This window comes from Hypomesus nipponensis, chromosome 21 (genome assembly GCF_054491055.1).
Source record: "Hypomesus nipponensis isolate SF chromosome 21, ASM5449105v1, whole genome shotgun sequence".
Taxonomy (NCBI): Eukaryota; Metazoa; Chordata; class Actinopteri; order Osmeriformes; family Osmeridae; genus Hypomesus; species Hypomesus nipponensis.
The window spans coordinates 12,050,696-12,072,003 of record NC_140381.1 but is presented as its reverse complement, the minus strand read 5'-3'; the positions used below and the strand labels follow the sequence as shown (position 1 = coordinate 12,072,003).

The 21,308-nt window shown below is 41.5% G+C and overlaps 1 protein-coding gene across 4 annotated transcripts in view; it reads right to left on the bottom strand.

Moving 5' to 3' along the window:
* npepps (aminopeptidase puromycin sensitive) overlaps positions 1–21,308 on the bottom strand; it is a 197,873-nt gene that overhangs the window by 161,203 nt on the left and 15,362 nt on the right. For all 4 annotated transcript variants that reach the window (XM_084684883.1, XM_084684885.1, XM_084684884.1 and 1 more), the window contains exons 4-6: positions 8,487–8,608; positions 7,961–8,068; positions 1,103–1,303 (exon numbers count right to left, since the gene is read on the bottom strand). In XM_084684883.1, the coding sequence (XP_084541009.1) occupies positions 1,103–1,303; positions 7,961–8,068; positions 8,487–8,608 (431 nt within the window). The remainder of the gene's footprint in view (positions 1–1,102; positions 1,304–7,960; positions 8,069–8,486; positions 8,609–21,308) is intronic.

Genomic DNA, 21,308 nt, shown 5'->3' with positions numbered 1-21,308 from the left:
TTCTGCTACAAAATCATTGCCACCGCCGCTTCTGAATTTTATGTGATGTCATGAAGTCGCAACTACGACCGCAAAACTGTCCACTCCACAGAACTCATACGAAATAGTCGTCTGCTCTCTTTCCACTTGGACAGTGAGCAACTGGAACAGTGACAGGATGTCAATCACTCGCAAAGTCATGACAACTTAAACGACAGTGTGAGTTAAGCAAATCACTTATTTTTGGGTCAGCCTGAAAGTGACGAATAGGGCAGAGGATAGCATTACGTAATATTATTAATCTCGTGAAATAATGTTCCAGCTAGCACTATGGTACTAGTAACTTTAGGTAGCACTGCTGTACCGTATATTCAGGAGTTTGCTACCGTATATTCAGAAGGAGTTTAAGCTATTGTAGCAAACTCCTTCTGAATATAGCCTAAATGTTACTTACATAATTAATCAAATCATTGGCAACTATATTTATGTCAGCTATGTATGAAAATATTCTTAATTGCAGTTTAAAATATTTCTCCAAGAAGAAAATTATACCTTCCTGTCAATGAGAAACATTGTAAGATTCAGATGAGGAAGGGATCAGTCTAGCTATTCCACCAAGTTTTGAAGGGAGAGAAATGCCTTTTAGTTTTAAAATATTAAACGCTAGTGGTCGCTACTACAATACTTTAATGCTCTTACTGGTTATTTGATCAACTATTTGTGATGTGAGGTAGTTAACCTTACTCATTTGCAAATGTAGCCTTATTAGACAAGTAGAAAGGCTGAAGTAGGAGGCAAGCGGGGCAGGAGAGCAGAGTGGAGCAGAAGTGGCAAGAAAGAGATGAGGAGTGGATGAAGAGAGGAACAAAGATTAAGCACAGGCCATCAGGTGACCCTAAACATTTTCAAGTTTGCTGCATGCGCACAACAGCCAGGTACCCCACACACACACACAAAATAAAAAAATCAGAGGAAACATTTCAAATGCTTATATTAATATCTGTCTATATTTTGTGTACTATTGTTATGCTTCTGCTTGTCAAAATTACAAAATATCACTTGTCAATCACCAAAAGGATTCAGGTTGATACTTCTTTACAAGTAGACACTGGCTAAAACTCACCTCAAGTGCAAATTTTCCTTGTTCTGCTTTGCCAATTGGTGTGTAGACACGTACAGTTATGCCATCCGCCGATTGGCTTTCTACAAAGTCATATTCACCAATAACAAATGCTACAAGGTACGTGGACATGATGGGAGTGGTGGCAAACTTCACTTCAACAAGGCTGTCATCATCTGGATATGGCTTTCGATCAATGACATTCTGGAACGGGAAACAGTTTTTAAGATGACCACAATGATATGACATTACATTCAAACTGTATAAACAGTACACATCAAAGTTGTCCACAAAAGTGAGTTCAAGGAAGCATAAAATAATTAACCCTAGTAACCAAACCAAGCTGATACACTTTCGGCTGAAATGTGGACGAGTTGGTCAAGACATTGATGGTAAAATTCTAGAACATTCTCAGATTTCTCAATAATCAGCAGTAAACTGTCATGTTTATGCCAAGTGTTGACTATGGATATCTACAGACTGTAGATTTTTCCTTTAATTTGTCATCGATGTTTGAACAAATCGCCAGGGGTCAAATGCATATAAGGTATGTATGCATGGAATGACCTCAGAAGCATGTGTACAGCTTTTTCTACAATTCCCAATGTATGAACAATCTTTTTCCACAAGAATCTCCTCAATACACTTTAGACACAATGGTTACACAATGTTTTGAATCAGTGTGATATGCCAATGCTATGGGCAAACAAAGAGATTAAATGTATGCATTATTAGTCACAATTTACTTGGTCTGACACTTATTTGTTAAAGATCCTGTAAAGCCAATTCCATGATTTGCTTCTCAGTACATTATATACGTGTGAAATGAGTTCCTGAAAGCATATGCAAAGCGCAAAAACTTTGTCGCATTGAAATGACGAGTTAGACCGTTGAACAGTTTCTCTTCCGTTTTCAGTTCAGGTTTTGTATAAGTGGAGCCAAAACCCGACCAATCTATGTCACAGCGACCTATCTACGTCAGATTACAGACAGCAGGTAGGTCTGTACTGATATCTGCAATTGATTTAGCTAGTGTTGCTGTTGTTGCTAAATTCAATAAATTAGAGGGGGCGGAGATTCGGCTCCTTCAGGCGACATGCCGCCTCAGTCTCAAGCAGAGAAGACTGCCGATTTTCTCATGATTTCAAAACATAATTTAACATACTTGTCTGTTTTTTTTTCCATTTGAATTTGGATGGGTAGTTAATAACACATTGTTCTGTGGTGTGATTAACTCAAAACTCATTTTCAATTCCAATTTACAGGATCTTTAATGTATTATTGAAATAAGAGAACAAATTGGAATGGCAAGGCAATATTTTGAAATATGTGAAAGAACCTCATTAGGGCCACTAATAAAGCAAGTCCAGTATCTATTCTATAATGAAAGAATGTGTGTATTCGTCTGCACAAACTTATATCTATATATTATATATAGTTTTGACAATATAAACATCAAAATTATATACATTTTTCATCAACAATATCTATCATATCACCCAACCTTCGTTCACAGTCATATTTGAATCGCTGTGGTTGGGGGGGGGGGGGGGGGGGCAAGTTTGTGACTGGCGTTGGTCATGGTTTGGAATGGAAGGGAGAAAAACAGGACAACAGCGGATACCGCTATATTAGTTTTTTTGTTGACGACGTAGTTAAGGCCCCAAGGGTGTGTTGCTTAGGCGGCCGCCTTAACTGAAAAGTGCTGCGGGAAACCCTGTGACGTTATCCACTCAGTTGACTAATCACTTATGGACCCTCCGCCCTCACACACATTGGCCAATTCTGGTAGACTCGTGGTCCAACATTAAATACAAAAATATATTCAAAGTAATTTGCCATTTGCCAGTCACAGTCTGGAGCCCTGCCCCACCTTAGTTACTGTTGCTAGCTAGTCAAGTTGCGCTTCTTTAGCTATTGGCTACTACTGTAAACTGCTATAGGTAGTATACTACCGATGGGTCCAAATGATTCTTTATGAAGAGTTATATCTCAGTAAAAAAACGATATCTTCTAGATCGAGGCAAAGGAGACAGCAATATGCAGTCGAGGGTTACATTCAGTAGATTCACGTCGACAAGGAAGGGGACATAATTAAATCAAAAGCACACTTACATTTACATTTACATTTAGTCATTTAGCAGACGCTCTTATCCAGAGCGACTTACAGTAGGTACAGGGACATTCCCCCCGAGGCAAGTAGGGTGAAGTGCCTTGCCCAAGGACACAACGTCATTTGGCACGGTGGGGAATCGATCCGGCAACCTTCCGATTACTAGCCCGACTCCCTCACCGCTCAGCCATCTGACTAATCACACACAAATCAGCAGCAACTAATACAGTACTACTCTAGTATAGGGCCAGGGTAAAAGTAAATTTGTAATTGCTTCATGTTCAAGTAATCTATAAAACGTAGGCTTGTGAAGTGTCCAGAATACTGAGACCAACTAAATGCAATCTAACCTATATATGGCATTAGCTCTATCAAAAGTGATAGCTAAAATGTGCTGCTAGAAACATGTTTGCTGGTAATAGTAATAGCTAGCTACTAGTAAGATCATATTAGTAGTCATCATTCTAGGAAATTATTAAACAAAATTATATCCAGTTTTGCTAATGTTCTCACATCTAACTTTGCGTTAGCTAGACAAGGACAAAAGATTAGCCAGCTACGTACAATATAGTAGCTACGATAGAGCAGACGGAAGTATTTGTTGATCCTCAAAGTACTTCACTGAGAATGGGGCCTCCCACACCATTTTATCCACTGCAAGCATCTATCCGCTTAGGTTTTGGGCTTCAAAATCTTCGTGGTATTGCTGTCGAATTTGAAGCCTGCTTAGGCCATTTTGCCTTAACGTTTAAAAGCTTGAAGGACCTTCATGTATTTTACTAGTTCCTACGGTAAGATTGGTCAAGACTTTTGTTTAAAATATTTAATTTCATAGTTAAACGCGATTAATTGCAAATTTATTCAATTATTGAATCTGTTCAAATTTTACCCCAATAAAAGATTTCTTGTGAAATAACATGAAAATTGTGTACTTAACCTCAAATAACTCGAGGATAACAAGAGGAAATTGTGAGGGAATTTTAATCACTAACACATAGGCTGTACAATATTGAACACTGCCCTCCAGTCTGCCAGAGCGGCTTCAAGGTCATCCGTCATCATTCTGCTGGACCTTTCTGCAGCGTTTGATATGGTTAACCACCAGATCCTGCTCTCCAGACTTTCTGAGATGGGCATCACTGGCACTGCACTCCAGTGGATCTCATCCTACCTGTCGGGAAGATCCTACCAGGTCTCCTGGGGAGGCAAACTGTCAGACCCTCGCCAGCTCTCCACGAGTGTCCCACAGGGCTCCGTCCTTGGACCCCTCCTCTTCTCTCTGTACACCACCTCACTGGGACCAATCATCACCTCCCATGGCTTCTCCTACCACTGCTACGCTGACGACACGCAGCTGTACCTGTCGTTCCCCCCGACCGATACGGGGATCTCAGCTAGGATTGAGGCCTGCCTCGCAGACATCTCCGCCTGGATGACCGAGCAACACCTCCAGCTGAACCTTGCCAAAACAGAACTTCTCATCATCCCGGCTAAACCCTCCATCTCCCACGACCTCTCAATCACCCTGGGATCTGCGACGGTGACCCCCTCATCCTCTGCCAGGAACCTTGGAGTTACCATGGAAGACAAGCTCTCCCTCGCGGTCCACATTGCTGCGGTCTCCCAGTCGTGTAGATTCACCCACTACAACATCCGGAAGATCAGGAGATACCTGTCTGAGCACTCCACCCAGCTGCTTGTCCAAGCACTTGTCCTCTCCAAGTTGGACTACTGCAACTCGCTGCTCGCCGGTCTCCCAGCATGCGCAACCCGCCCTCTTCAGAGGATTCAGAACGCGGCAGCCCGCCTGGTCTACAACCTACCCAGACGCTCCCAACGTTACCCCGCTCCTCATCTCCCTCCACTGGATACCCATAACGGCCCGCATCAGATTCAAGACCCTGGTACTGACCTTCCGTGCAGTGAACTACATCAAGTCTCTCCTGCAGCCTTACACCCCCACCCGCCACCTACGGTCTTCTTCAGACAACCGCCTGGTGGTCCCACCGCCCGGTCCCAACACAAGCTCTTCTCCTGCCTGGCCCCCCAGTGGTGGAATCAACTCCCCACCTCCATCAGAGACACAGACTGTCTCTCCACCTTCAAGAGAAGGCTCAAGACGCACTTGTTTCGGGAGTACAACGGTACTTAGGAATGGTTTCCTCAACCCAATGCTAGTTTCCTCAAGGATCTGAATGACTTGCTTAGACTGTTGCTCTTGTTGGTTAGTGGTAGCTGATTTTAACTTGTGTTCTATTCTATTTTAGTTAATCCTATTTTTTATTGCTTTCCTACAGGTACACTTGCACTTAGAGATTCATGTTGTTTAATTGTAACTTGCTTAACTACTCTTGACATGCTCTTATGGTTTCTTCCCTTTAGCACTTATTTTTTGGTTGTTCACAATATGTACTTCTTGTTTTGGCTACCCACAATGCTATGGGGCTATCTTGTTATTATTATCAGTGACCTATTTACTTTGTAAGCTCTCTTGGAAGTCGCTTTGGATAAAAGCGTCTGCTAAATGAATAAATGTAAATGTAATGTAATGAACATACACATTGTTATATATTTAGGAAATGTAATCTGAAATTTAACATTGTCACATTGTGTGCCGTATACAGGGGCGTCTTAATAGCATTTAAGGCCCCTGGGCTATGGATTTTTTTTTTTTTTTAGACGTTTATCATCATTATTATTTTGTATTATTATTAAGAGGCCCCTGATTGGTCGAGGCCCCGGGCTTAAGGCCGTGCATTAAGGCGCCACTAGCCGTATATAACCGGAGCGAACGCTGCTACAGCTGCTGCTGCTGCTGCTGCTACAGCTGCTGCTGCTGCTGCTACAGCTGCTGCTGCTGCTGCTACAGCTGCTGCTGCTGCTGCTACAGCTGCTGCTGCTGCTGCTACAGCTGCTGCTACAGCTGCTGCTGCTGCTGCTACAGCTGCTGCTGCTGCTGCTACAGCTGCTGCTGCTGCTGCTGCTACAGCTGCTGCTGCTGCTGCTGCTACAGCTGCTGCTGCTGCTGCTGCTACAGCTGCTGCTGCTGCTACAGCTGCTGCTACAGCTGCTGCTGCTGCTACAGCTGCTGCTACAGCTGCTGCTGCTACAGCTGCTGCTACAGCTGCTGCTGCTACAGCTGCTGCTACAGATGCTGCTGCTACAGATGCTGCTGCTACAGCTGCTGCTACAGCTGCTGCTACAGCTGCTGCTGCTACAGCTGCTGCTACAGATGCTGCTGCTACAGATGCTGCTGCTACAGCTGCTGCTGCTACAGCTGCTGCTGCTACAGCTGCTGCTGCTACAGCTGCTGCTACAGCTGCTGCTACAGCTGCTGCTGCTACAGCTGCTGCTACAGCTGCTGCTGCTGCTACAGCTGCTGCTGCTGCTGCTGCTGCTGCTGCTGCTGCTGCTGCTGCTACAGCTGCTGCTGCTACAGCTGCTGCTGCTGCTGCTGCTACAGCTGCTGCTGCTGCTGCTGCTACAGCTGCTGCTGCTGCTGCAGCTGCTGCTGCTGCTGCTGCTGCTGCTGCTGCTGCTGCTACAGCTGCTGCTGCTACAGCTGCTGCTGCTGCAGCTGCTGCTGCTGCAGCTGCTGCTGCTGCAGCTGCTGCTGCTGCTGCTGCTGCAGCTGCTGCTGCTGCAGCTGCTGCTGCTGCTACAGCTGCTGCTGCTGCTACAGCTGCTGCTGCTGCTACAGCTGCTGCAGCTGCTGCTGCTACAGCTGCTGCTGCTGCTACAGCTGCTGCTGCTGCTACAGCTGCTGCTGCTGCTACAGCTGCTGCTGCTGCTACAGCTGCTGCTGCTGCTACAGCTGCTGCTGCTGCTACAGCTGCTGCTGCTGCTACAGCTGCTGCTGCTGCTACAGCTGCTGCTGCTGCTACAGCTGCTGCTGCTGCTACAGCTGCTGCTGCTGCTACAGCTGCTGCTGCTGCTGCTACAGCTGCTGCTGCTGCTACAGCTGCTGCTGCTGCTACAGCTGCTGCTGCTGCTACAGCTGCTGCTGCTGCTACAGCTGCTGCTGCTGCTACAGCTGCTGCTGCTGCTACAGCTGCTGCTGCTGCTACTGCTGCTGCTGCTACAGCTGCTGCTGCTGCTACAGCTGCTGCTGCTGCTACAGCTGCTGCTGCTGCTACAGCTGCTGCTGCTGCTACAGCTGCTGCTGCTGCTACAGCTGCTGCTGCTGCTACAGCTGCTGCTGCTGCTACAGCTGCTGCTGCTACAGCTGCTGCTGCTACAGCTGCTGCTGCTACAGCTGCTGCTGCTACAGCTGTGTGCTTTGCTTGCATGTTACATTTTAGGCTGGAAGTACTCCGGTGACTAAACTAAACTCAGCCTGACAATCAGTACACACAGCCTTGGCAACTTTTTGAAACTGAACTTTCCATCTAAAAAATCCCTCTCTCCATCATTCAGCTACCGTCAACATCATGTGACGACAGGTGATTCCCAGGATTTTAAAAAACCCTGCGTTAAAGGATTTTTTTTTCGCGTTAAAGTGAGATTACGTTAATGCATTATTATCGCGTTAACTTTGACAGCCCTAAAAATATATATATATATATATATATATATATATATATATATATATATATATATATAATACAGGGTAAATACACAAGTGTAAAAAACTAACATCACCCTACTGTAGACAGTGCTGCAGCTGTAACAGCTGCCCGAGAGGCAGATTGTTGCATCTAGGCAGGGAAGAAAACAAGTGACCCTCACCATACATGTATGAAACTCACCATATTTGACAAGGCTACTCGGTCCTTAGGAACTATCAAGATGATGTCAAAGGTTGCTTTAATAGCTGGCTCATCCCAACAGGGGAAGGCCCTGCGAGCATCTGTGGCCTAAACAAGGGAGAATCGAAGGTGAGGGAACACCATGGGAACCAGAAAAGGCACACTGGAAAGCTACGAGATGACTTGCACACGTTAAAGCATCTACTATTAGCTAACATAGGTGAAGGACTCTAAAATGGACTTCCATCTAACAGATTTCTGGGAACAGGGAAATAATTAATCACAAATTTACAATATAGGGATCTAATACTTTGATGTCAGACATCCCTCTGGATAAATCAATGAATGACTAGTAGTTTATCAACATCCAAACTGTGTATTGGCAAGTAGAGCCTGTATGAAACACTGTCCATTGGGCATCACAATAACAGAGGAAATACGCTGTCAAAGGTTTAAGAAACCTGGTAGGCTTTTAATTGAAAATCATACATTGGGCTAAACAAGTATGACAAAGAGATAAAGTTACCTCGAACTGAGTGACAGCAGCATAGCGTATTTCTCCTGCAGGACTTGCATATTTACTTCGGTAGAATCCTTTCATTTTGTCATTCAATTCTCCAACAAAGTCAATCTTCAATGTACCAGATCCTAGAAATATAAATAAGCATATCATTCAACTACTAGACCTGGAGACTTGCATACAATATACAAAGAATACGTTAAAACTGAAGGTGCATGGTTTAACAAGATGAGAAAATTAAATTAAGACAAAATCAATAGCAGTCATGAGCACGTTAGTTATTAAACTTTTTATAGATTTTTCTTATTACAGAATCTTTTAAAAATTCTGAATTAATCTCCTTTCAGATGAGGACAAATGAAAACAAATTGTTACCCTGATTGTATTTATTTAATATGTTATAGCATAGGCGTTGGTCAAAAATCAGGTGCTTACTTAAGAGTCTGCATCTCTCTAATGGCAGTTTGACCCAATAATGGGTCAAAGTGCTCCAGGTCTCTAAAATCTGAACAATGTCTCCTCCCAGATTAGACGAGTTTTAGAGTTACTGTCATTACTGCCCACTTCAGAACAGTCCATTTGTTGACAGCCTTGAACCATTCCTTGGTGTTTTTGAACTGTGTTTACTGTTCATTTTCCTGGGGGAAGAACCATGACCTTCTGTGCATTTCTTTGAAGGCGTCATTGTGTTTATCATAACAATGAATGAAAATAACAATAATGATAAAAGAATCTCAGAAGAAGCTCCAAATTGATTCTCTGTCCTCTTGGTCCTCCTACTACGTGACCAGCAGTTATTGAGCTGACATAACTTGTCTTAAGATCAGCTTGAATTTGTCAAGGTGCTTTATGAGTCATGTCAAGTTGACATGTCGTAAGGCTGGTTACAGTGCAATCTACCTTACATTTCCTGATAATGTTTGTAGGTGGGATTGTGGAAAGAGGTCTCTAGAGCAGAGATTCTCAACCTGTGGGCCTGAGGGTAATGCAGGAGGGCAACGCCAAACTGAGGGTAATGCAGGTGGTAGGGATGGAGATTGGAACTGATTTCACTATTCGAATAGTATCCGAAATTATTTTCGAATATCCGGATAATCTATTTTGTTAATGTGGTTCCATTATGTAATTAGCCTGACGTGACGCAAAGCATACAGTAAACACATGAACCACCACACATTCTGGCAATAATTGGGACTGTTAAACTATTAGATTAAATAAGGGTTAAATAAAGAAAACAAATGAAAGATCAATTTATTAACATGACGAAAAGACAATGAACTTGAAAAAACGCTGCGTCTTCAGACTTAGGCTCTTAATTTGGCGGAAAAGCGATTAGCCTATTATTGTGAAATAAAAAGTAGGCTACATTAGACTAAATTAAACACATTGGGTAGGCTATCCTCCATAAAAACGAAAGACAAACGGAGAAATATTGCATATTAACTTGGATATTAACTTGGAACCGGAATCCTATAGGATACGGTGCGCCACCACACAATGCAAACAGCCGATTACGCTAGCTCTACATGGCTACTGGTAAGAAAATAAATAAGCCACAACTGCATTAGCCATACGCATTTTTATTCAGGAGAAAATTGCTCAGGGGAGAGGCGAGTACGGAGTCGATTTACGAGCAGGCCGGCGTAGAAAAGACTGCAGAAACTGAGGTTGCTGCGAGGTACTGCTTAGCCAGGACACTATGCTTCTTGTAGCGCCAAATGAAATGAAAGGAGACTCGCAGCAGAACACAGGCGTAGCCTACCTTTTTGATGGTTTTCATCATTTTCTAATGTCACAACTATTAGAATTCACAACACAACGGTTTTTCAATAAAACGTTTTAAATCAAACTACGCTCATAAGTATTCGAAAAAAGTATTAGAATACTAACTTACTTTAGGATATCCGGATATTCGATTAACCACGCCCATCCCTAGCAGGTGGGCCACCAAAACAATGAAAACTAAAACATGAACAAATATTTATATATATACTGTTGGTAAATGATTACATTTACAGTAGCCCAACTGACATTTCCGCGTTAACTTGAGTTGTGCATAAGCCCACTTAACAGGGTTTTTCCCTGCATAGAGGTCAAAGGTTTGAGCTACCAACAGCTCTCGACAAAACTATGATGGGTTTCTTCACGGAAAACATTTTCTAATTAGCGTTGCTATTGTTGGATTTCTGTAGTTCAGAACTGCAATTGCAGCGTTATGCCGATATGGTGGCGCTGTATCGTAATAAGCACAGTGCATCAGGAAAAGTGCACACAAAACTGCCAGAGAAAAAAAAGAGCGTCTGAAAAGAGCCCTGATATTTAATGGTTGCTCATACAAGTGAATGTTGTGTCTTTTGGATTCAAGCCAGTCCGATTTCATACAAAGGTTTCCTAAATAAACTTTACATCCCATCAGTCTAATGTGTATTCAGCTTTGCTTTGTTTAGCAAAGTTAGGTAGGTAAAGGCATAAGATAAAAAGCTTTAGTCTGTTGATTTTAAGACTAGTCTCTTTGAAGTCTTCTGATCATAAATATTTCTGCAGTCAAGCAGTGTTTCCGCTATGTTGATTTTTCAGAAATGTAGCCGCCACGGTATCAGAAATAGGGCTGTACAAAATTTTAGGCCGTCTATCAGCAGTGATTGCTATAAAGGGTATCGGAGGATAGCACGGACACACGCTTAACAGGGGAGTTGAGATTGCGTGTGCGTCCTTGAGAACTGTAGAGCTAAGTCGTATAACTTATGTTGTCAGTTAATTTAAGGATGTTAACTTATGTTGTCAGTTAATTTAAGGCCATTAATCTAAAATGTTGTAAACTTGCTATACATGCCTTATTTATCATGTGAAACAGAATAGCCATTGGTGACCCATACAGTTCATAATGTACACATTTCTTAGAAACCAAGACTCCAATTGACTTAAAATTTAGTACGTATGTGAAGGCCACATATGTAGTCATGCTAGTTTGAGACCACAATAGCTATGGAAATAAAAGTGAATGCAATTAGGAGGGCAGCTTTGTCTACATACAATTTTTCTTTGCTTATAATCTGAATATAAATGTGTACACAACAGTTAGTTCCAAGCAAGTAAGTCTACTTTCATTGGACAAGCGGCATTCCATGAGTTACATTTGACGGCCTCAGATAGCATGAGTCTGTGTGATCTGTGAAGAATGAATGGCACCATGCAATGGTGAAGGGCTATAACCCAGGGTTGATTGTAACTGGTGTTGGAAAACATGTAGAATGGGCAGAAAATATTAGATGGCATTTTAAATGGCTGAAAATACAGAAATGAGAAAATACCTGCCAGCTGAAATTAATTTTAAAAATGTGTGACTCACTCTAAAGAGGCAGTGTGGTAGCTGAACTGCATCATCTAACAAAGCTAAGTGCTTAAATACAATGCGGGAGAATAAGTTTGAACGTTGTGAAGCAATCAAAGAAAAAATTGAATTTCAAGAGGCAGTGTGGAAGCTGAACTGCATCATGTAACAAAGCTAAGAGCTTAAATAGCCTACAATGCGGGAGAAGTTGAAAGTTGAACTGTTAAACAGAAGAAGAAGTAGGCTAGCTAGTTCTAACAAGAATATTATAGTTTTAACAGCTGAAATTAGTTGGGATAGTAATATCAGTAGCAGATGTAGCCTATCATTGAGTGCGTTTAATCGGCTTTCTTAGTAGGATTCAATGTGTTGATTGAATGAAACATACAACATACAGGAAGATACGGCGACACTTTTTTGAAGAAGGATGATGGTGCAAGTTGTCCGTGGAGCATACGACGATTAATAAAAAGAATCATGTAGACGTGTTTGAGTAATCGCATAAATAAATATAGCTGCAAGCATCAATGAGGTGGCCAAGCAGTCAAATGACCCAGAAAACATTTTAGACATCCTCAAAAGAGGGTAAGGAGTACACACAGCAAGTTTGGTGTGAATCCATAAATGATTTGCTGATATACGACCCAACTTCCTGTTTGCTAGCTTAACAGCACATTTTGATTGCCTGTAGCGGGCAAACGGTTTTGAAAATCAAAAAACCATGTGATAGCTTCTGTGAGTCTTGGTCTGAAGATAATCCCTGCCAAATTTGGTGAAGATTGGACAACATGTGTAGGAGGAGTAGAGAAAAAATGTTTTTCAATGAATTCAAAATGGTTGCCGCATCAATTCAGCTATTATCACAAATGATGAGTCACACAAGGAATGTCCCAAGATATCATGATACAAAGGAATCACTTAATAAAAGGCAGACAAATCAATAGTTATTAGCCAAAACACATTTTGCTTCCTGCGGCCACGCCCAGTGATCGCGACACCAAATTGTGTGGACATCCTCAGAAGAGGGTTCCGAGTCAAAATAGCAAGTTTGGTGTTGACATCTCAAAGATTTGCCATGATTTGATCCAATTTCCTGTTTCCATTGATTTCCATGGTACAATAATAAAACAAAATATAGCTGCAAACAGCAATGGAGGGGCCAAGCAGTCCAGAGCAGGACATGGCCTCCAAAGCACTTGCGCAACAATTAAGTCACAACAACCTGTTGTCAAGCTTGATATCTCACAATACATCAACAGACAAAGAAATTACTTTATTAAGGTAAACACTTCAACAGTTATTAGCCAAAACACGTTTATGCTTCCGGCCACGCCCCCTTTACTCACATGACACCATTTTTGGAGGACATACTCAGAATAAGGTTCCGAGTAGGCATACCAAATTTGGTGTCACTGCCTCAAAGAACTACTGAGATATGACTTCATTTCTTGTTTGGTGGCTATTCTGCTGATTTTGATTGGCTGTCACGGACAAACGGTTGTGGGGATCAAAATGGACCAGGGAAGTGTGCCAAATTTCAAAACTTTCGACCATGCGCTTATGGGGGCTGCCATAGACACCCAGTCCTAAGAATAATAATAATAATAATAATAATAATAACTAGAGAGCATACAAGTTCTGGGGAAATTGTGAGGGTGTGCTGCCCCAGCTGCCCATACTCTCCTGGTGTTTACATATTTCAAAAAGCATTTAAGTGTATGACTACAGTTCTGACCATTGTGTTCCCTTGATAATAAGTTTGTAAAAATGACATGCATCACTCAGATGGAGGAGAGGTGATACTGGTTGGTTGGAAGAGAAGGAGGCCAAATGTAGCTCATGAAGATGCAGCGCTAGATAACTTATTAAATTGTAATCAGATATAAACAACTTGTTGGTTGCCCTATTATGTCCTATTATCCTCCTATTATCGTCCTATTATGTAATTTGAACGCCCTGAACGGCATCATTTGAGTAATGAGGGCAAGCGCAGGCTTATTGATTACTTAAAAAACGTTAAGTTTCATTATGCATGATAGAGGAGCCTAGTTGGAGAAGGATTTAGCAGTTTTATTATTAGAAGCCTATTTTATTAATAATTTTCAGAGTAACCTCAAACCTTTCTTTTGTTTCTTTGACCTTACATTTTCTTTGAGAGCTTAGTGGTCTCGGTTTAACATCATTATTTATAGCAACATCATTACCGGACACTGTTAGCTCGCAATGTGGACAAAGAATGCCCCTGCAACACAGTTGTAACTTGGTAACAAGTAGCCAGCTAGAAACCGACCAGAAGTTTGTAGCCATATAAAGGCCTATATATATAGGCTACTTGATTTGGCTGCAAGATTTGCTGATTTTGAGTGTCCAAGATATGATGGATTCTGATCTGTGTCAACAGTCTAGCCATGTAGCTAAGGCTTGTCCGGGAAGAGTGGATTTTTTTTGTACGGCAAGTCTGGAAGATCAATTTAGGCTAGTGCTACTTGCCCCAATGCACTGGACAAGTTATTAAAACTCAAACAAAATAAAATGCAATGTTAGGCCTACTTCACGTTATGTGCCACTCATTACGTCTATCGATTTTATTTGAGCGAATTCTGCATCAGTAAAACCACCAACCCAAGATCTCTACAGACCAGCTAATTTCCTGCTCAACACTTCAACGGGGGCTTATTACTTGAAAGATGACTTAGGCTATTTACGGTCGTCTCAGTTACACTATGAGGGGTGGGAAATACTGTGATTTGCTTAAGAAGGCAAATGGCTAGTAAAACATAACATTTCATAATAATTTCAGTAAATCAAGCAGCGCTGCAAGACCTAGTGAAATGTATATCCTACAGCAAAGCAAGGCTGAAGCAGGCTGACATTAATTATTTTCATGAACAGACAAAGTTTTGACATTGACAAAGTTTAGGCTGTGGCAATAAAGTTCAGGTTAGTAGTCAGATACTTTCACCTATTGAAAAACTTTTGAGTAAGGGGAAAGCCGAACATGTTCCGTCGCCGTTTGACTTCCTAAACAGCTGTGGAGATGTTTTTGTTAGCTACTCATTAGTGTCTCGGGTAGGCTACAGCGTTGCAGTGAGCCGCCACACTGATATGAAACCACAGGTAATGGTCATTTCACCAACAAATCGTTTATTAATGTCAAAATAAATCCTACAACAAAAACGTATTTGTGAGGAATGTTTATTTCAACGATTAAAAACAGATGCATCATGACCACTGTAGTATGTGTTGCCCAAGCAACAGAGGCTAATGTCATGATGCTAATGCTTCAGTGAAATAGTATACTACCGTTTCCGAAAGTAGATGTGGGCCTACTTACTCAATAAATATCAGCTAATATTGTACATTACATTTCACAATTATGTTTCACATCACAAAGTAAAATGATTAAATATCACCCTGGCCTCTTTGTTTGTGGCGTTTCTGCAGCTGCCTTGCAGACTAGTATCCCCCAAGTTAACAGATGCGAAACTAATGTTCTGCTAGAGATAGTCACGCGAGTTTCGTGACGTTAGTGACGTTAGTGGCGTCAGTGACTGTGGCTAGCAAGTTAGCCACCGTTAGCTTCACTTTTCGCCACAAAAACGTAATTTCTACTTAAACCGTGCAATGGAACGTAAATCCCAATACAACCAACGCAATATCTACCGAGACAAACCTTTTGACATCGCCGTTGTCTATGTAGTCCAAATATTGAGGTATCCTTAGGGGGGCGAAAAGAAACAATAAATAATAAATAATATATATGTGAGATAACAATGGTTTGTGCTCGCCGAAGGCAAGCACACCCCAATAATACTAACAAGCAAAGCAAGCTTCGCTGCTTGGCCCCTAAATATAGCTGCAAGCAACAATGAAGGGGCCAAGCAGCAGTCGATATGGAAATTCAGTAACTAAAGAAACAAATCATAAAACACAGTCATGTCATTTTGAGACAAAATGCACTGGCTAGATGTAGCAGCGTTGTATCTGCAAAGCACAATAAATCCACTTCTTCTTGACTATAAATCCCATGACAATGAAACGTTATTGTTACTATTGCGATTATACTGCTAGACAGCTACTGTGGCGTCGCTAAACAGATTATCCAGTGTCACGACATGCTCGATGACTGTGGCTGGATTCGATCTTACGACCTTGCAATTCAAAGGAGCACGTCTTATCCCAATGAGTTATTCTGGCTGCTGGGAAATGCTGTGTTTGGTTACTTTATAAAAAAAAGGAAGCTGTTTCTCCCGTGGCAAGCTTTGTCAGATTTGACCCAAGAATAAATAGCTGTAATTCAGTCATATTTTGACATATCAAGTTGATTGTTGAGTAGATTTTATTTGGACATGGACATGACAATGTCATTGGACGAACCAGATGCATTGTTTACAGTGTGTTAGCATAAATGCTAGTTTACAACACCTGTCCACAGGAGGCTTTCTACAAACAACAAAATAAACTAAACAAAACAGAAACAAGATCAAATACTGATAAAAAACTGATAATTAAAAGTAAAAATGCAGAATACAATAGAGTACAGAGCAGCAATATAATGAGTCAAATATATATAGGCTACGTAGAGTAAAACAAAAACTAACACAAATTGTGTTAGGAACAAATTACATGCTCGTGATGACATTTCCAAAGTTTCGACCTCATACGGTAAACTGTCAGAGTCAAGGCCTCATATCCGCTTTGGCGTCCTCTTTGTCAAAATCGTTTGTGCGTTACTCGTGAACGGTTTGACTCAACAATAAAATGTTGATAAATTTTTGTCGGCATGGTCTGTAGATGATCTATTACAATTTTCATGAAAATCGGAGCAACGGCCTAGGACGAGTTCGTAAAAGTAGCAATTTCTTAAAATACAAATGACGGAAACACCTTCGGGACGACAATGACGCCATAAGTTTCATTCGAATCGTCTGCATCTAAGGAATCAAATGAAACATCATCTAAGAAAAAAGGTCTCATGGCTCAAAAGTTATGGGCGTAAACGCACCTCCAACTCTGACGCCTTGGTGGCTCTATAGTGCTTCAGATTTCTACATGAAACTTGGTGACCATAATTAGGAGACTGTTCCAAATCAGTGTGCCAAATTTCAAAACTTCGCACCAATCGGTTCTATGGGCTGCCATAGACTCCTAGTCCTAAGTATAAAGGAAAATTCCCTGACAATGGCACGTTCTCGTTACTATTATGATTGTACTGCTAGACAGCTACTGTGGCATACCTGGCTTCGCTAAACAGATAATCCAGTCTCACGATATTCTTGATGACTGTGACTGGATTCAATCCTACGACCTTGCGTTTCAAAGGAGCACATCTTATCCCAATGAGCTATACTCGCTGATGGAAAATGCTGTGTTCGGTTACTTTATTTTTAAAAAGGAAGCCGTTTCTCCCGTGGCAAGCTTTGTCAGATTTGACCCAAGAATAAACAGCTGTCATATTTTGACATATCAAGGTGATTGTGGTAAGAAGATGATTAAATTACATGCTCGTGATGACATTTCCAAAGTTTCGACTCCATACGGTAAACCGTCAGAGTCAAGGCCTCATGCCGCTTTGGCGTCCTCTTTGTCAAAATTGTTTGCGCGTTATTCATGAACGGTTTGACTCATCAATAACATTTTGATAACTTTTTGTCGGCATGGTCTGAAGATGATCTGTTGCAATTTCCATGAAAATCGGAGCAACGTCCTAGGAGGAGTTTGAAAAAGTTTGCATTTCTTAAAATACAAATGACGGAAAAACCATCATGACGACAAAGACGTCACAGGGTTCAATCGAATTGTCTGCATCCATGGAATCCAATGATACCTCAATTAAGAAAAACGTTCTCAAGGTACAAAAGTTGTGGGCGTAAACGCACCTCCAACTTTGACGCCTTGGTGGCGCTACAGAGATTCAGGGATCGACATGACACTTTGCTGACGATTATCAGGAGACCGTTCAAAATCAGTGTGAAAAATTTCAAAACTTTGCACCAATCTGTTCTGTGGGCTGCCATAGACTCCTGGTCCTAAGTTTAATTATAAATCCCCTGACAATGAAACATTATCATTACCATTATGATTATATTGCCAGACAGCAGCTGTGGCATACCTGGTTTCGCTAAACAGATAGTTTAGTGTCACAACATGCTTGACAACTGTGGATGGATTCGATCCTACGACCTTGCGTACCAAAGCAGCACTTCTTATCCCAGTGAGCTATTCTTGCTGCTGGAAAATGCTGTGTTCGGTTACATTATAAAAAAAGGGAAGCCGTTTCGCCCGTGGAGAGCTTTGTCAGATTTGACCCAAGAATAAACAACTGTAATTCAGTCGTATTTTGACATATCAAGGTGATTGTGGTAGCAAGATGATTACATGACATGATCGTGATGACATTATCAAAGTTTTGTCTCCATACGGTAAACTGTCAGAGTCAAGGCCTCATATCCGCTTTGGCATCCTCTTTGTCAAAATCGTTTGTGCGTTACTCGTGAACGGTTTGACTCAACAATAAAATGTTGATAAATTTTTGTCGGCATAGTCTGTAGATGATCTATTACAATTTTCATGAAAATCGGAGCAACGGCCTAGGACGAGTTCGTAAAAGTAGCAATTTCTTAAAATACAAATGACGGAAACACCTTCGGGACGACAATGACGCCATAAGGTTCATTCGAATCGTCTGCATCTAAGGAATCCAATGAAACATAATCTAAGAAAAAAGGTCTCATGGCTCGCTGCTTGCTTCGCTGCTTGGCCCCTAATAAAACTAACAATTACAATAGGTGCCTCGCAGTTTCGCTGCTTGGCCTCTAATTTAAAAAAAAAGAATAAAACTAACAATAAATATAGCTGCAAGCAGCAATGGAGGGGCCAAGCAGTCCAGAGCAGGACATGGCCTCCATAGCACTTGCGCAACAATTAAGTCACAACAACCTTTTGCACTCATGCAATATCCCAAGTTTGGTTGAAATATCTGTTAGCGTTCAAGAGTACTGAGAGTTCAAAGTTATTTTTCTGGTATAACACTGCAGGCCTTGTGCAAATGGTTGCTGAGATATGCTCTTGCGCCTCGTATGGCGGCTTCGCCACCGCTGTTGATCGTCTCTACCAAATAAATGTTTTTGAAAATTGAAAATCCATCCGATTGCTTTTGTGAAACTGGGTCTAAAGATCATCTTTGCCAAATTTGGTAAACATTGGAGGTAAACACTTCAACAGTTATTAACCAAAACACGTTTATGCTTCCGGCCACGTCCCCTTTTAGTCACATGACACAATCTTTGGAGGACATCCTCAGAATAAGGTTCCGAGGCGGCGTAGGAAATTTAGTTTAACTGCCTCAAACAACTGCTGAGATATGACTTCACTTCCTGTTTGGTGGCTTTTCTAATATTTTGATTGGCTGTCACGGACAAACGGTTGTGGGAATCAAAATGCTATACCATAACTTTTGTGCGGCTTGGTCTGAAGAGCATATCTGGTAAGATTGGACAAAAATTGTAGGAGGAGTAGGCTTTCAAAGGTTTTTGGAAAAAAAACGGAAATAGCGGAAAATCTATATAACTGGAAATTGACCCCATAGGGTGTGTTGAACTCGTCTTGATCCAAGGAATCCAATGGTACCTCATTTTTTTAAATGGGTCATACGGTTCAAAAGACCAACTTTGACCCATTGGTGGCGCTAGAGTGTCCAAGTATGGGACATGAAACTTTGTGAATTGGACCAGGGGACTGTCCCCAATGAGTGTGCCAAATTTCACAACTTTCGACCAAGCGCTTCTTGGGCCTGCCATAGGACCCCATGGCGGAAGAATAATAATAATAAAACTAACAAATATAGCTGCAAGTAGCGATGCGGTTTCCTCCGCAAAATATTATAAACATTTACACCGTAGAAGATCGAGAGTTGGACATCAAAAGTGCAAAACTACTTCATGTTTGGCCAACAACAGGCTGAATGGGGATTTGAACTCATGAGCATAAGGTTACAAGTCAGTCTCTCTATCCTCTCTGCTACACACCAACTGTTGAGATTGTATGAATAGAAAGGGCAAAGTATTAGCTTTTGTCAGCTTTGGGACAAAGGTTAAGAAACGGTTGACATTTCAAGGTGAAATTGCATGAAATTGTGCATGGTATTTCAGAATGATGTCATCCTGTTTAACTAAACAGATAATCAAAATAATGACAGACCAAAAGATAATGGCTGGATTCCAACCTACTACCTTATACTTTACAGGTAATCATCCCAGCCCATTGAGCTATTCTGTGTTGAATAGTGTCATGTTCATCAACGGTATTAAAAAGTAAGATGTTTCTCCTGTGGTAAGCGTTGTTAGATTCATGTGAGAGCTTGTGGTGTCCCAATACTCTTTTGGAGCTAGGGGTAGGGCTAAGACTAAGGGGTATACACCCCTTAAAACCAAGTAAGATCGGGAGCTTACTTGAAACCTAGGGCTAAGTGAATACTGCGTGACTGGCAACATTGGCGGCCAGATCATCCAGAGCCCGATAAATGTAATATTTTCGGCTTAATTATTTAAAAATTATGACAGTCTTATTTTGTGTTATACACAGTCCTGAACATATATATTTGCAACCATTTTCCTAATTGAAACGTTTCAAAAATCGCTAGTTTGGTACGCTAATGTTACATTGCTGAATTGCAAAACAGTCCCGCATTTCTCTGACTAGCATATCTACAGTTTTAAGTAAACTCCATTAGCAGTGAATTTCGTTTAATATCAGTGCATGACACTACTTGCTTTGGAGATATTGATACGTGCTTGATGACGTACCTGTAACCAAGTGGCGTCCCATTTCTTAGTGATATGTAGCCCTGACCCCTCAGTTTCAAGGGCCAAGGGCGAGAGGTAAACTAAGGGCTAGGGGTAAGGGGGAATATTGGGATTTGGCCATAAAAAAATAAAATTAAAAAAAGGTTGTTTGGAGTGCCAACATTTGTCATGGAAGGGAATTTCAAACCATGCCTAGCATCAGTGGGGATGTGTCCTGGCTTAGGTTACTGAAATGCATTTGTGCAACAGAAAAGGGATCCACCTGAGCAATCAATTTACTTCATTAGAGATAACTATTAGCGTTATCTCTACCATGCAGAGACTACAAGTAGCTAGCTACTGTGGTGAACCTGGCTTGTTTTGCAGTGGTTTACACAGTCTCGCTAAACAGATGATTGGAGTGTTGTGATGGGCTTAAATAAACACGTATTGCTATGTTTTAGAACCGGAGGATTTATCGGAAGACTAGAAACCGTTTTGTCGAAAAAAAAATAAAATAAAACTCAGCGTCTGACTGGTTTTGAACCTACAACCCTTTGCTTCTCAGCACAACATCTCAGCCAATTGCGCCATTCCCAGGCATGGAATACACAAAGTTCAGTAACTGGATAATAAAAAAAGCTGTTTGTCCAATGGTGAGCATTGTCAGATTTGGTCCAAGTTCAAACAGATGTAATTCAGTCATATTTTGAC